The 16,904-nt window shown below is 35.8% G+C and overlaps 2 protein-coding genes across 3 annotated transcripts in view; one reads left to right on the top strand and one right to left on the bottom strand.

The window, feature by feature from the left end:
- The window catches only part of LOC129733914 (cytochrome P450 306a1), a 22,179-nt gene extending 11,817 nt beyond the window's left edge, over positions 1-10,362 (top strand). Inside the window, exons 2-6 of the mRNA XM_055695527.1 lie at positions 3,320-3,629; positions 8,738-8,883; positions 9,013-9,218; positions 9,288-9,768; positions 9,837-10,362. Coding sequence (XP_055551502.1) covers positions 3,320-3,629; positions 8,738-8,883; positions 9,013-9,218; positions 9,288-9,768; positions 9,837-10,199 — 1,506 coding nt within the window. The 3' untranslated portion in view covers positions 10,200-10,362. The remainder of the gene's footprint in view (positions 1-3,319; positions 3,630-8,737; positions 8,884-9,012; positions 9,219-9,287; positions 9,769-9,836) is intronic.
- LOC129733913 (cytochrome P450 18a1) lies at positions 9,841-16,904 on the bottom strand. 2 transcript variants are annotated; one of them, XM_055695526.1, is made up of 6 exons: positions 16,706-16,904; positions 16,270-16,537; positions 13,947-14,068; positions 13,378-13,807; positions 13,023-13,287; positions 9,842-12,159 (listed from the first exon to the last, which is right to left on the bottom strand). In XM_055695526.1, the coding sequence occupies exons 2-6, from the start codon at positions 16,427-16,429 to the stop codon at positions 11,760-11,762; spliced, it is 1,377 nt and encodes a 458-aa protein (XP_055551501.1). In that variant the 5' UTR covers positions 16,430-16,537; positions 16,706-16,904; the 3' UTR covers positions 9,842-11,759. The 2 variants fall into 2 exon arrangements, with proteins under 2 accessions (XP_055551500.1, XP_055551501.1); XM_055695525.1 differs by having other exon boundaries at positions 9,841-12,159; positions 16,270-16,904.

Raw genomic sequence — 16,904 nt, 5'->3', positions numbered from 1 at the left:
GGAATTAGAATTACGTTGTCTATTGATGTGAACTTTTGTAATAAGACGTAATGTTAGTGCTTAAGAAATAGCAAAATAAAAGAAATGTCTCCTAATTTCGGAAAATTTAATCACCAGTAAAACCAGGAACGTTTAAATAGTACGATACCATATTTGAATAATGTCGAGGCTACATATGTTGATCAAAGCAGATAGTTTTGAATAGTCTCGGAATTTCTTTTCTTTCCATAACTAACTATATTTCCATAACGGACTATATTTAAGTGAATATTAAGCAGTTGACAGCGTTTCTCACGAAACCATGTTTTTTCAGCTGGTGGTAAATTTTTCTCAGCACTGAACCGATTGGGCTGAAATTTTTTTAGTGTGTATAAATGGATTATCTAACTTGTTACATAGCCGCTTTACGATATCTATATTTTTAAACGATTTATGAATTTTTAAATAGTGATTTTTTATGAAATTTTTTTTTACCAAAATATAGCGGCCATTTGGCAATTTTCTGAGTTTTCTAAATCAGCTATGTTACAAGTTAGATAATCCATTTTTACATCCTAAAAATACATTTCATCCATATCGGTTCAGTAGATGCTGAAAGTACGTACCACCAGTTGAAAAACACGATTTCAAGAGAAACGCTGCCAACAGCGTAATACTCACTATATTTGCATCCACGACATGCAAAGTACATCTTCAAATATTCCTTAATCATTAGCTGAAATACCCGAACATATCAAAGCAAAGCAAAACCTTGGTGCTACATTCCGATTCGGAATGTGACCTTCTATTTGTTATACACAGACTTTGAAGGCAACTGTTTAGTGTACATGACAATTGCGGGGCTAGCGAAACGATCCTATGACACTAACAGTCCCTTCCGAACCGAGACTCGAACCTACGACGACTGGCTAGTTAGGCCAGCATCGTACCTCGAGACCATTTGGAGAATTGAACACATCACTTTACTCTAAACATCCGAAAAAAAAATACGAAAATTCTATATTTTTCGGCTTTCCAGAGTAGTGCCCCTTTTAACGAATTTCATCCATAGGTAAAACCTTTTCATATATACAAATTTTACTATCTGGAATATTATAAAACATTCTCTTTCAGTGGAAAAGACAGGGATTTTTTAGAGCAATCGGGAATGTGTTGCCGTTTGAAAATAATTTTGAACTTTACAGTAAAATTTTCCCAACTTGTATATACGGTAATCCATAGTTATTCTTGTCACAAAAACCTGGGTTTTTTGCCTACTGCTACAAACACGAGCTTGTTAGGGATCACCTCGACCAGTGCACAGTGGTCCAATAAGGTAAAAAGTGGAACTTAATTCCATAGTATGAATGACCCGCATAATAGCGAATTGTCAAAAAGTATGAAAAGTTTACTATACTAAAAACAAAAAAAAACTTTTTTGTGTTAAGAGATAGTAGAATAGTTTATTCAGCAAAATTGTAGAAGATTCAAAAATATGAAACTTTGTTTAACAAATGAAAATCATATCTTCTTTCGGTACAAAGTTATAAAGTATATTACATGGAACTTACTTAAAAGTTAGTTTTTTGTACTTAACTTTTGTGAGTTGCATTTTATACGAAAGTATTGTTCGGAGGAATTGTTAGGGCAAACAAAACACACATTTTTGCCAAAGGACATATATCTCCAGGACTTTTCCTTACAATATTATATCATATTCTAGCTTATTTTTTCGATAACTTCAAGAACGTATAGGTTAAAAAGGGGCAAGTGAAATCATGATGTCAATACTTTTCCTTTAAGTTAAGCTGAAGTACTATAAACTCCTTTAGGTTCCGTTTGTCCCAATCCACCCATATTAGAGTAGGGAGAGCATATGTTACAGTAGGTTTTCACATATCAAAAATACTAACTTTTTTGTGTTAAGAGATAGAGGAATGGTTTATTCGGCAGAGTTTTAGAACGTGCAAAAATATGAAACTTTTCTGATCAAACAAAATTCCTATCTTCATTAGGTACAGAGTTACAGAGTATTTTCTGTAAAAGTTACTTAAAAGTTAATTTTTTGCACTTAACTTTTGTTAGCTACATTTTACAAGAGAACGTTGTTCTAAAGAAGCATTTGGGCATACAAAACACACGTTTTTGTTGAAGATCACACATCTCCAGGACTTTTCTTTACAAAGTTATAGCACATTTTAGCATATTTTCATTTTCCGAAGACTTTATTAAGCTAGGATGAAAGTGAAAGGCGCTATGGAATTAAGTTCCACTTTTTGGCTTATTGGACCACTGTACAGTGGTTTTATAGAACTTTTGTCCGTACTTCGTAAGAACCTCATTGTACAACATGAGAGCACATCTTTTGAACACTAAATTCTGCTTCAGTTTTTTGTTTGGTTGCTAACCGACCCAAAAAGATAATATTTTTCACAGACGAATCCTTTGGAAGGTGCCTTAGGTGGCATTGAATTTTTTGGCGATGTGCCTAAAATATACGATTAGATTGTCAAAAAAATGCTTCATTTTTTTTCACTGCGAAATCTCTTGGTGTGAGCATATTAATTGGTTCAGGAGTCAGGGCATGAAGAAGAGGTGGAGGAACAAAAAACAAATTAAATCGAGCAATCAAAAGCTGTTTCAAAGAAAACCCGATTCTAAATTTTAAAACAAACAGTCTTGCGAAGATACTTCAACGAATATCGCAAAGAAAACTTAGCATCACATAACATCACAAATGATTATATCGAATAAAAAACCAGCGTAGAGACTCAAAACCAAATTGAAATAGTTAAATCAACTCTTTTGCAATACTTAATAGTATTGCAAAAGAGTTGATTTAATCGAATAAAAAACTTACGTATCTCCCTGTTGTTACCAAATTGCTTTGAAGAAGTTATGAAACTGTATAAAATCTGAAAATTCGTTCTCGCGAAAACACAGAGGTTACGCTATTCTACACAGGAAGCTAGCGGATTCGACTATACGATAATAAGGTTGTTGGACCAACTTCGTTCATCGAGGCTAACTGGGAGGCCATAAAAAACCAATGTCGCGATTTTCAACAATAATTTTTAGCTATAGCCAAGTTTGACCAATTTCTTTTTTTCTTTTTCATGATTAGGTATTTTGAAAGGGCATCAAATGTATTGTAGTCGAGCCCTCCTGATGAAATGAGATTTTTTTAATTTAAATAAAAACAACATCAGTGCATTTTGTTTTAAAAGGAAAAAAAGTACTTTTAAACGCTCGAAAACAATCATAACTTTAATGTACCCCATCCTACCCCAATGCTAAAGCAATTTTCATTGTTACAATAACGTATGTTTGTATTTTACAGATGTATTTACTATTTATAAGCATATTAGCTGTCGGTTACTTCATCTGGGAACTGATTGATAGACAAGGAAAGCCTCCTGGTCCTCTCGGCTGGCCAGTAGTTGGCTATCTTCCGTTTATTGACTCAAAAAAACCTTATGTGACTCTGACACAGTTAGCCAATAAGTATGGCCCAATCTACAGCCTTCGAATGGGTAAAGTGTATACCGTTGTAATCACCGATCCTAGTCTTCTTCGCGATATTCTGAAACGGGACGAATTCACTGGAAGAGCCCCCCTTTATATAACTCATGGCATTATGGGGGGCTATGGTAAGTTTAATGAACATTAGTTTGATTCCAAAATCGTATACTGTAATCCCGATCAGAAGAGCATAACTCAGAAATTACAAAATTCTATCAACAGGAGATCCAAATAACATATTTTGATACGATTTTGTATTGTCCCATTTGCTTTTGATATCAAAATTGAATCTGAATGAGTTATATTAACAAATCCTGAAATGAAGTTGTTCTGTTGATTCTTACACTGGTTGTTATTATACTGTTCTATATGCTATCTCATTTTGTTTGATCAGATTTACAGCTAATCCATTTGTAATAAAGTTTGACATGGGTTGATACTAGTAGAATCATTTTTATTATAGTTTCTGCTATTTTAACCCCAAAGGTTTGGAAACACAACCTGATGGAACAAACTACAGCTTCTGTTACATTTTTGTTTTGGTTTTCTGATCGGGCTACTATAATATTTTATCCTATTATATTTAAATTAAATAAATAAATAAACATGCATATTCGAATCAAGCAGGATTAATGTTTGCTATACATCAAATGCCATTTTTATTTGCGCTTTTAATTTTGCTGCCATTGTAACATCGTACACAATTGATTTTACTTCAACAGCATGAGATCCCTTATGTAAGGTACCCCGAGCCAAGTCGAAACGGGTTTTTGAAAGTACAACTCTGGAAGTTACTTGAAAAATCCTAAAAACATCGATGTTAAATCTATTGGTTCTAAACGATAACTAAACTTTCTGATTATCGAAAAAAACCAGCGGTATTACTGGCGGTTTTTGGGTTCGTTAAAGAGTGTTAACGTTTGCTTGTAGCATTACAGCCTACTGAACAAAATGTCAAAATAACCGTTATTTTACTGGACGAAGAAATCGTCATCGAGTGCCACCTTTCTTTGTTTGTACTGAAGCTGTAGCCAAAAATTCATGTCAAAAGGAACCTGCCCTTGCCAAAACGGTACATGTGAGAAAACTGTCTATTTTACTTATTGCCACAACAATTTCGGCGGGTGTTCGAGTGTTTGTTGCCCCCATGCCTATTTTGAATATTTATGTAATTCTAACGTAGACTCTGATCATGATGAATTCTAGATGACAATAACCAATTCCGATGTAAAACTAGTCGATTCGAATCGTTGTTTCAACTTGCCCCGTAGGCGGAAATGTAAATGGCAAACTGAAATGCTAAAAATTCTTGCCGAAATAGAGATTTACTGTGTATTTTTTCAAAATAATTAATCTTAATAAACACAAAATTTTCAATTGACAACATTTTTTTTTAAAAATCATGGAAGAATACTTTCCCTAACAAATTTTGTCATCTACACGCAAAATTTTTCCTTATTACTTCGAAAGCAATAACACAAAATTGCTCTTTAGGTGACAAATCTGTTACTTTAAAAGCAATGAAGTTTTTCTCCAGCCAAGTAACAACACATACTGTCATATATTTCGCACATGTTTCGGGAGTACGACTATCTAATAATGGTCGTTTCAACCACATGCCAAATTTTCACTGTCGAAAAATGCTCCCTTTACATCTCCAGTTAAGAAACAACACATACCGTCGTATATGTTGCACATGTTACTAGTTTCTTATCTCCAATTCATCCGGTTTGCGTGTGTTAGTTTGTTCGTTGTACGCATACGGTTTGCGTGTGTTAGTTTGTTCGTTGTACGCATACGGAGTAGGGAAAAATAAGACAAGAGCTGCCAAGCAGCATTTTTTTCCCGTCATACAGTATGCAAACGTTGATGATTTCAACAACTTCATATGCGTCTAGCAATCACATCACGATCTGTAAACTGCGTTAGAGAAAAAACCAACAATTGCTTTCTTGCAAGCTATCTAAAACTCATCGCTCATCGGAACTCATTTGGACCTGTTTGATGATACATAACTCGTGCCCATCTCGCAACTCGCAACTCCGAAAACTCTGGTCCCACGTTAATACATATTTCCATTCCAAGTACACACTGGGGAACGAAACAGTGGTGTTTCTAATTAGACATTTGAGGTTGACGGGTGAGATTCTGCTTATTTGTGAATGAAGGGGACATAAATGAACCTGATCGTTGCCTCAATACAAATGCAGCGAGTGGAGTCTTGATACACATGCATTGTGGATCTTGGTTGTATATCCTTCTGCAGAAACACATACAAGCGTGCTGCCGTCATATATTTTGTTATTTTTCGGTTATTAACTTTTGTGTCTAGTGCGAGGTCATAAACACAAGAAGTAACAAATTGTTGCTCAAAAGTAACAAAATCTTCCCCGTTTGTGTTGGTTGTAGTTGCGCTTTAGATATATCGCAGCACGGATGCATATTGTAATGTATACTTCTTTTTGAAAAACGGTTGGCCACTTGCCCAAAGGAATAGTGGCCTTTATTCCTGGTCCGTATATCCCTAAACCGGTCTGGGATCCGGTTTTTGAGCCATCCGTGTAGAAACGGATGGTTCCCGATTGAAAACTCGGCCTTCCATTGTTCCACGTTGAGCGATCTGTGTCAATCAATTCGTATGGAACGTCCATAATGGGCTTCGCTTCCATCCAGCCAGAGACTGTTGTTACTAAAGGTGTTAGCTTAAACGCCTTCAGAAAGCCTAGGTGACTCGTTCGAGAGAATCGTTGTATTTCTTCGCTGCCCTAGTGCGTGAAGCTCTGCCTTCGTTGATACGCACCGACTCTCGAAAATAATCAGCAGTTTTCTGAGCGCCCCAAAACTGATCGTTTGCCCAAAACCGAAGTCTACCGAAACATCACGATTTTGTGTGTATTATACATATTCTGATTTCGATCTCTGTCAATGTATTCATTTAGCAACTGCCATGGGCGTAGCCAGAATTTCGAATAGGGGCACTAACTAAACTGTGGAGATCGAAGTAAAGCACAAACGCGGACGGGCGCAATTTTTCTACTGCGTCACAATTTTCTCGCTAAATATTTTTAATTTATTGTTTTTGGTTGAAACAGTGTTATATAAAGTTGGTTTTCACCGAAAACCGCCAACGTTGCCTTCCGTATTTGAAGAAACAGCCGATATTAGTCAACACGCAGGTCGCAGTATTAGTCAAAGTGCATGAAGATCAAGCGGATTGAAATGCCTCTTAAAACTTAGGAAGTAATCGAAACCGCCATTAGAAGAAGTTTTCGCTACAGGAGCCAACGAATGTCCTAAGAATTTTTCTCTTTAATTTATCCAAGCTGAGTGATACTCGACAGATGAGTATGATCGATTAAGGACATAAAATAAGGATTGACTGAATAGGATCTGGATCGAATTGTAGATGGTGAGAGCGTTCTTTTTCTAGCTTAGTATTTTTCTATAATTATGTTTAATATTAGGGCAGTACGGCAGGTGGATTTCTGCAGATCTGTATCGCGTTGTTGGTAGAACTTATTAAAAGTAAAAAACGCCCCCCCCCTGCCCCCCCCTGGCTACGCCTATGGCAACTGTTGCGTTATCCTTTTGACACATTTGTTGTGGAAAGCCAGAGCATTTAATGTGCGTTTTGAGAAGACACATTAGTTGATTAAAGCTTTAACTTTTGCGTGTAGTATCAAGCCTTATGTTTAATTTTGACATTTGCTCTTCAGTTATGGAAATGGCGTCGAAGCAAAAGAAGTAACGTATAAAAATTTTGCTCGCACATCACGAATATCCGAACTACTCGCACACCAAGTTGGCAAAATTGTTGAACGTGGCCAAATCAACCGCCTAGGAGTGCCTGTAAGAACGCCAGTTGCCTTTCCTCAAGCAACATAGTTGTTCCGTTCTGTTTTGGCCGGATTCAGCATCTTGCCATTACGAAAAAAGCTATGAAGTGGTATGCTGCGAACATTATCCAGGTGGTGCCATGAACCCTCCCAATGCACCAGAGCTCCGCCCTTTAGAAAAATACTGGGTTATCGTTGAGCGGAACCTCAATAAGACGCAAAAGACAGTTGTCAACGAGATGCAGTTTAAGATTAGCAAGCGTTCTGCGGCGAACAAAGTGAACAGCAAGGCTGTACAACATTTGATGCGAGAAGTCAAGAATCGCTCAAAAGGAAGTTTAAGTTAATAATTTTCCTTTATTCTGTACGCATTGAATATGGCAAAGTGGCATGATTTGATTTTTCAATAAAAAATGATTTACACACATTTTTGTTTGACCAGTTTTTGGCCGTAACACTCTTTACAATAGTCATAGTAAAACAGCGTTTGACATGAAAGTTTAATCGCGAAATTGCTAACTTTCAATTTCTCAATTTTTATGATAAAAATCTATATCCTTTTCAACTGATTGAACTTTATATGGGTTGTTTACCAGAATTCAAAATCTGATAGGTTTCCTGCCGGCGCGGGTGTGCAACAAGGTTCAACCTTGGGTCCAGCCCTGTACAGCGTATTTGCTTCCGAACTTTCTGACTTACCTCTATGATGACAAAAATTGCCGTGAACGGAAAAAGCCTTCATGTCAAATGCAATTAAAGAAAAGTGGAGATATTTCCACTATAAACTTGCTAATGTGAATATTTTCTCTCATATGGTGCTAAACCTCAAATAAACTTTCCTACCAATAAGCCTAGATCTTTTTCCCTCAAACCAAACGATAATCACGTTATCAAAATGAATGGATTTATTATAAGTTGGCATGACTTAATATGAGTAATTTACAATGAAACACTTATTTCCAAAGAGCATACGGAAAGAATACAAGCAAAATATATGGAATATATAAGACATCAATATCCTCTCATTAAAAAAAACTCGTTGCATTAAAAAATAAACTTCTGTTTGAAAATAAATTTATGATTTACAAACAAATTTACATAGTAGCAACACTTTATGCAATACTCGTCAGGTCATGTAGTCAAAATAGAAACGTTAAATATTTACACTCTGCATAAATCTATGAAACCACATTTGATAGGCTAAGCTTCTTGATGACCATTTTAAGCCATCGAGAAATTAAATTCGGAAAAAACATAGTTTGCGATTCTACGTTTCATGTTCTCAACTTCGACAAGCATAACTTTTGAAAATTTGAACTCATTTGGAATTTTGTTTTGAATTACAACACTAGAACTGACCAAATAACTTTGAAATTGATCAAGACACAATTTTCTTCCAGGAATCATCTGCGCAGAAGGGGATTTGTGGCGCGACCAGCGGCGTCTGTCTATTGAATGGCTACGTAAGATGGGCATGACGAAATTCGGTTCGTCGCGTTCGATGCTCGAGGCTCGCATCATGTCTGGTGTGAATGAACTCTTAGAGGTATTTTCAGTCTTTCCCTCCTTCTAATTGTTGCTACCCTACATTATTTGTCGAATTCCTATCGTCTACTTCCAAGAACTATTTCCTCTGAAAATTAACTTTTGCTTTTGATGTGACCTTCGCTGGCAGGATTTGAGAAAAGAATCGAATACACGGGATGCCTTTGATCCTGCACCACTTATTCACCACATTCTAGGAAATCTTATGAATGACCTCGTGTTCGGGCTGACGTATGAACGCGATGATGATATATGGCAATATCTACAAATTCTGCAGGAAGAAGGCGTCAAATATATTGGTGTCTCGATGGCGGTTAACTTTCTTCCATTTTTAAGGTATGTTGTTACTTTTGCATTAACTATTGTATCGAAGGCTGATGATTTTTTTGTGATTATTTGTCGCAGGCATTTACCCTCTAGCAAAAAAATAATAGATTTTTTGGTAAAAGGTAAAAAAAGGACTCATGAAATTTACGATTCAATTATTAACAATCGGCGCAAAATACTTCAGCTCAGTGCAAAAAACAAGGTCAACGAACTACCTAACGAATGTATATTATCAAATTTCGTTAAAGAAACCATTCGCAGGGAAACAGCTAAATGTCCAGAAGTTGTTTTTTGTAGCGATTCTCAGTTGAGGCATCTTTTGGCTGATCTTTTTGGAGCAGGAGTTGACACGACATTTACTACCCTCCGTTGGTTGTTACTTTACGTAGGGCTTCACAAAGACGTTCAGCGGAAATTACGTGAAGAGCTCTACAACCAGCTTCTTGCTGCTCCTACTTTGGACGACGTTGATTCGTTGCCATATCTTAAAGCATGCGTAGCAGAGATTCAGCGCCTGCGGACAGTTGTGCCATTAGGGATTCCTCATGGAGCAAATTCGGTATGTTCCGTAGAATATAAAATATCAAAAACTTCAATATTGTATTTTTTTTTTATTGTTTACAACAGAATACTACCATTGCTGGCTACAAAATACCCAAAAACACAATGATTATACCACTTTTGTGGGCCATCCACATGAATCCAGGGCTTTGGTCTGATCCGGAACATTTCAACCCAGAGCATTTTCTTAATGACTCTGGTCACTACAGTGCTCCTAATTATTTTATGCCTTTTCAAACTGGAAAACGAATGTGTTTGGGTGACGAACTAGCTCGAATGATTCTGTATCTTTACACAGCACACATTTTCTGGTGCTTTGAGTTAGAAGTATTATATAACGATCCACCTGACTTAACGGGCATATGTGGTATTACACTAGCGCCTTCGGAATATAAAATAATCTTCAAGCACGACCCCCTCAGGAAATAAAAAAAATCTGCGTTGTTTATTTAAATACCCGGATTGTTCCATTTATTGGTGTTGATGAATAACTGAGATTCAAAACAGAATACTTTTCATTTAATAGCTGTTCGATATAAATAATTTAATTAGAATACAGATTTCAACTGCAAAATATATTTATACATAAGAACTTTCTTTCGTCATGTTTTATACCATATATTGTCTCATTTCGCGTTTAATCCAATTCTATATTTCATTTGCAGTTTTTGGCACAGGTAATTCGTAACCTAAAATTCGAGCGCGTTTATTCATAAAATTTTGATTTTAGTTGTAAAATTTACTGTAAAATATATGCTGCTCTTAAGCTCAGAAATAAAATGGTGGTTTAACATTCTGTATTAGTTTAATGAGTTTAATTTTGTATTTTTTAAATAATCACAATTATTATTGAAGAAACATTTTTTTTAAATTAACAAAACTCTCTCTGAAGTCCGAATAGATTTGAAATTATTTATTGTCAAAAATAAAAGTGTAGTCGAAATTGTTCTTCCTAATTTTGTCTACCTGAAACTGAAAGGTAAGTAACACTGTGCAGTATATGGGTTTAAACAAACTAGTTGATAGCTCTGATTATTTTAATTAAACGTATGTTGTGCTCAGGGGTCGATAAACACTTTACTGGAAATAACTTCTACTTATTTTAATCTCTCAAAAACAGTGCATTCGAAACAAGTGCGTTCGTTATTTAATCATAAAAACATAATGTTACATTTCACGATGTTAATTCATAACAGTAAACATGTCTGTTTGGAGACAGAAATTTATAAAATTTAATAAAATTCACGTAAATGTAACTTTCCATTCGTTTTCTTTCATACTTTGAACTTCGTATTGGCTTATTACAGTTTTTATGAATAAAATTACGTTGAATGAAAATAACTGGAACCAATTTTGTATCTCTATTTTATTGAACACATAGTATTTTGGGAGGCATCATTTAATTCACTATACTGTTATTACTAAACTATAAAAAATTTAATGAAAAGTCGAATTATACCATAATTACAAAGACCCTTTGCAAAGGAATTTGTCCATCTATGATTATTTTTATGTAAAATTAAAGTGAATTATGAATATTTACATTGTGCTATAAATGTATCATTAAATTTGTGTGACAAAGTTTTGCTTTGTTGCTATGAATTTGTACCGGGTTTACTACGTCTTACTTCTGTATTAAATATTAAGTAAATACATAAATAATTAACTTGCTGATGAAATGCGGATGAAATGCAGTTTTTTTGCTACACATATTTAAAACAAACTCAACATTGTAGAAAAAGCATTTAACAACATTACTCTTCAAACATTAGCATGACTAGTTAGTGTACTTTTGATTTAGACACAGGCACAAAATTTCTATTCATCGTTTCATTACAAAAAAGCCCTCATGTAGTGAGGTTATGCGCATTTCTCATAATGGTAGTTTAGTTATTAGTTAATCAAAGTAGTAAGTGTTTCCATTCTGTCATTTGCGTTAAACGGAGGAACATACCGTGCTCTAAAAAACATTGAAAAGTCGTTCATTGCTCAAAAACATCCAATATTCCGTACTCTATCGAGATCGATGTTGAGTGGTCGGGGAATTAGGTTTACTCTAAATGCTTGTGGACTAATAGTGACACCGATAATACCCTTCAGACTAGGCATCGGTTCATCCTCTGGCAATTCAATAGTAAATGTATGCATTATTGACGCAAAGAACAAAAACAGTTCCATTCTTGCAAGGACATCACCCAAGCATCGGCGACGTCCAACACCGAATGGAATGAAATATTCTGGCTTATGCACTTTACCTTCGGCATCTAGGAAACGATTTGGATTGAATTTTTCAGGATTATCCCAAAGTGTTGGGTCCATATGAACGCTGTTGATCAACGGTACTACGTAGGAGCCAGCAGGAATTGTATATCCATTAATAACCACATCACTGCCAAAAAGAAAAGAAAAGAAAATTAGAACAAATATAGCGTACTAAGTATATTATTGAATGAAAAAACGTGCTTTTCAAACTAAAAAGAATGTTTCCCAACTATCCTTACTAAAAAAACAATGCTGCTATCATCTTTCGTAACACGAACTCATTCCGTTACACATTATATTTATTATATTTTCAAATATAGAGCAATATTTTATTGCGCTCACGTGTTACAAAATTGCAAACCAGGAAGCACATGGATAAACTCTGAGTCAGAACGCAAAGTAAAAACTTTCACTATCTATAACCAGTTCCACTAGCAGCTGTGTTGAGAAAACAGAAGAATAAGCTAACAGCCAGCATCGCCAACTCCCATGGATATTCTTTTCCCTATCTTTTGCATCTTTCTCTCGATAATTTCCCTGCTCGTCAGTGTAGTGATGACGCGCACTGTTAACACAGAAAAACGTTGGATATTTTGTAGTTGTTTTACAAGAATTCCCGTTTTATCATCTCTCCGACTGTGAAGAGTTGTGAGACGATAGTATGAAATACGGTCATTCAGAATCGGACCATGGAAAGTACACTGCCATGAAGACCAAGCATTAGCAGACCAGCAAAGAGTAGTTTCATTCATCACATCGGATAAATGGTGGGTTACCTCGCTGTCTCGTAAAAGTGTGTGGATCGTTCTTAACAAGTTCTCTTGTGGTAGCTCAGAGTGCTGTTTCATTCGTGGCGGGGAAGATCGCTCAATATAATGCAGGAGAGCGTGATTTCTATTTTTTTACACCACACGGATTATGAATGATCAACAACGGAAACTGTGACAACGAGTAACACTTAATCACAAATGCATAGAACACTAGTCTTACCTTTTGGGGGAATGTGTGGTAGCTAATGGAACGATGCTAGAAATGCGCATCACTTCTAGTATGGTAGTCTCCGTTATGGGTAGATATGGAACATCTTCGATTTTCGGCAAACGATTGCGACCTACTACCTGGTCTAGTTCATCCTGAACTCGTTTCATGGCGTCCGGGTGGCGCAGCATAAACACGTTTAGCCATAGAAGAGTTGTCTTGATCGTTTCCATACCTGCTGAGAAAAGATCCGCGATAACCTGCATCATTTGGATTTCTAGTGAGGAAAACAAAATCAAAAGAAGAAAAATAATGAAGGAACTGCAATGAAAGTAGGTTATTTATCATAACAACGTTGAACACTAACCGTGATCTCTGCCTTCGAATAGTTCCATATCGCGTCCCTCTTCTTTTGCTTTTTGGATTTCATCTAAATATGCATCTACTATATCACGAATATTGCCATTGTCAAAGGTTTGTTTATGTTCATCTATCACTTCTCGATAAAAATCAAACATTTCTTGGCGGTTCTTGGCTATCTTATTCTTGGCATTTATGTTACCAGGGAGATATTGAATCTGAGGAATATAATCTATTGTATGTATTTCGCCAAACAATCGCATTCCTTCCTCAATAAGCCAGTTGAAACGTTTAAATTTTGGATCTTCTAGTGAAAACCGTACCGACATGATAATGTTGCAGATTACGTTACTCACGGAAACTGATAAATATTTACTCAGATCAGTCGATTGATTACCTACTTCATTCAATGCTGCTAGCAACTCGGCAACTTCGGTCTGCATTGACATGAAAAAAGATATAAACAATGCTATTAAAACACCACGGTGCAGATAGGATCAGTCTATGATTTGTCTAGAAAATTTAATTTTACGCCAAAAGTACTGAAATAATGGTATCCAATGATCCTGTACCTACCATGATTCTATTTTCCATTAGATGTTTTTTATTTCCCAACACTGTCATGCCAAAATGACGCAGCTTTTCGTGGAGAAATCTACGTTGGTCTTTCCAAAGTTGACCTTCGCTGTTGATAATGCCTGTGGAATGTGAAATATAGTTACAGCTTCGAGTTTATTTCTATCGCTATTTTTCATTAACAGTTCCACTACCTCCTATGAATATTCGCGGTAGTAACTTTTATTTTTATTCAATTCTGATTTAATTATCATGACAGATCAAAATGCTGGTGGGAAGAATTCAATCGAAAAAATAATCCAAAAAACTTATCATTTAGGTTTTAAAATTATCTCGAATAAGCCGTTCGGTTTCTTGCCGAAGTGAATCATTTCTACCATGCTAGGTTGCAATTGTTGCTTGGATGCCAATTGAAAGAAACTTCAAGGCCGAATAGAAATCGATCGTTGGCAAAGTGCAATGACATCCAGCACAGCGTGAATGCAATAACAGTTGAGGACGCTGTCAGAATCTTCTTCACGTTGTCGTAGAGACAAGCTTATCATCATATAAGTCTCTATTCGCTAAACAATCTACATGCAGATTACTCATTTACAGTTTCATATTTATACCTTCAATGAAAAATAATAAATAATCATCTCCAACTTAATACCTGATTAATTCTTGTGCTTTTCAATAACAATTAGAGCTTAATTTGAAGCAATGCAAAACATCAATAGTCTCAATGGGTTTTTTGTCTATCATTTTGTGATAGCGTTGCAACTATGCAATGGACATACCGGTCATGCTAAATTTCTCGATACTGCAAGTGTGAAACAAATGAGTTTTGTTTAAAATTTTCTATTTTTGGTTCAGCATCGAAATCATGCATGACGGTACTATGATAATACCACTCGAAGATTGTTCTACAACATAATTGTCAACGAACACAACTTTACTTAAATTCCAATTGTAATTTCAAAATATAAAATACATGATTTACTGTAGTTGTACTTGATCACGTTCTGCCGTTATAGTGGATTGAGAACAAAGGAATAAAAAATATTGCTGAGAAAAGAAAAAAAGATACCGTAAGGATTAAATTACGATTTGCTAGTACGATTTGAACTGCTATTGTACACATACATGACAACGGAATAGAATTTTTTTTTAAAGCAGCGGTTCCCAACCTGGGGTACGCGTACCCCTGGGAGTACTCGAAAGCCTTCAGGGGGTACGCGAAAGGAAAATCAGTAATGGTGGACAAAGCAATTTTTCTCTATAATACTTCATTTGTTGATCAATCTAGCACCTAAAACATGACTGTAGCAATCAAACAAGCTACAGTTTGATTTGGAACCTTAACTAGACTACCACAATATGATTACCATTACTCTCTCCCACTCGGCAAGAACATTCCAAGCCAGGGGGTACAATCGATATGAAAAATATCGCCAAGGGGTACGCGGACAAAAGAAGGTTGAGAACCGCTGCTTTAAAGGAACTTCCAGTTGATGGAAGTGGCTCAACGTTAAGGACTACACATTTGACAAGTCTGACACAATTGCGTTCTCGGAATGTATACTTATATTGCTTATTACTTATTCTTAACACTTCACAATATTTCTAATTAAACGGAGCATAACCCAAAAGGCTCGTATTACGACTTACTTCAATAAATTATGAAGTGTCACGCGATCGTTTCGGGAGCAGCCGCATTGGATGATTTTAAGAATAATGTTTATATACTATAATTGATTGTAATACTGTATATATAAAATACTGTGGTACTGCAGCGATTGCGATGTAGAAATCATATTATGTGTGTTATTTGAGAGGTTTAGACTGTACTGTTAGAAATCTTCTTGGGCAAGATATCTGAGTCTGATGCTAGTTTGAGTTGTAATAGCAAATGATTATGTAACATTGCACGAAACCCCCAGCAGAAAATTTTGTGGTTTTCATGTTTAGAAACAATGAATTTTCATAATCAAAATTACCATAAAAATACATTATAGCCCTCAGACGAAATTTACGCTCGTGACTACCGCGAAAACGCGCGATTCAGCGATATGGTAATTGGTAATTCAAAAGCTGTGACATAATTGTAAAAAACTTGGCAGAAACCGTAATGATGAATCATCATACTGCAATATAAAATGCGACTTAATTCGCGATTTGGTCATAAGAGATTATGAGCTAATTGAGTAGCCTAATCAAAACAATAATCAAATATTTATGCAGAAACTGGCAAATAAGAGGTTTTATAGAAAAAATAACAAATCAGCTATACAATATGTACTTTATCGATCAGTTTCAAAAATAGTTAACAAAGTGTACTTACCAAAACCACCAAGTGTTTTTAACAGAGGAGAATGTGGTCGACCTGTAAAGTCCTCCGTCTTAAAAGCTTCACGGATAATCTTATAATCACTGATCACCACTGTCAATTGTGCACCTAATTTGGCACTGAATAACGATCCATACTTGCGCGCTAATTTCATATACTGCGTGTGTTTTTCATGACCAATAAACGTAAGATACCCGAAGATCGGTACTCCCCAAGGTCCTGGAGGAAGTTTCTTAATCTGACAAAAAAGCCGGAACAACCACTGTAAGAACACAACACAACTCAGCGTGCAACAGAACACAATGAGAGTACTCCTTGCTCTAGATGCATCCAGAAATTCCTGACGCACTACACTTAATAAATATGTGTCAACGAACATTTTGTTTTAATAGTTGCAGTTATCACAAGAAAGCTTTATATTATGACGAACTTGTTTATTTCATTGACCATTTAATCGCCAGCTTTAACGAAGTTTATCAGTGAGATCGTGACAGACTGCGCACGAGTGTGATTAAGTTGAACAACCATCAGAACACGCAGCACTAGAAACACAAGTTTAGAAAAAAAAAATTAAAAAACGCGTGCCAGTCGTACGAACGTTACGGAACAATTGAAACAGGCGGTGTCGG

Source organism: Wyeomyia smithii, chromosome 1 (assembly GCF_029784165.1).
Source record: "Wyeomyia smithii strain HCP4-BCI-WySm-NY-G18 chromosome 1, ASM2978416v1, whole genome shotgun sequence".
Taxonomy (NCBI): Eukaryota; Metazoa; Arthropoda; class Insecta; order Diptera; family Culicidae; genus Wyeomyia; species Wyeomyia smithii.
Note: the sequence above shows the minus strand (reverse complement) of the source record. Positions and strands in the feature narration are given on the sequence as shown.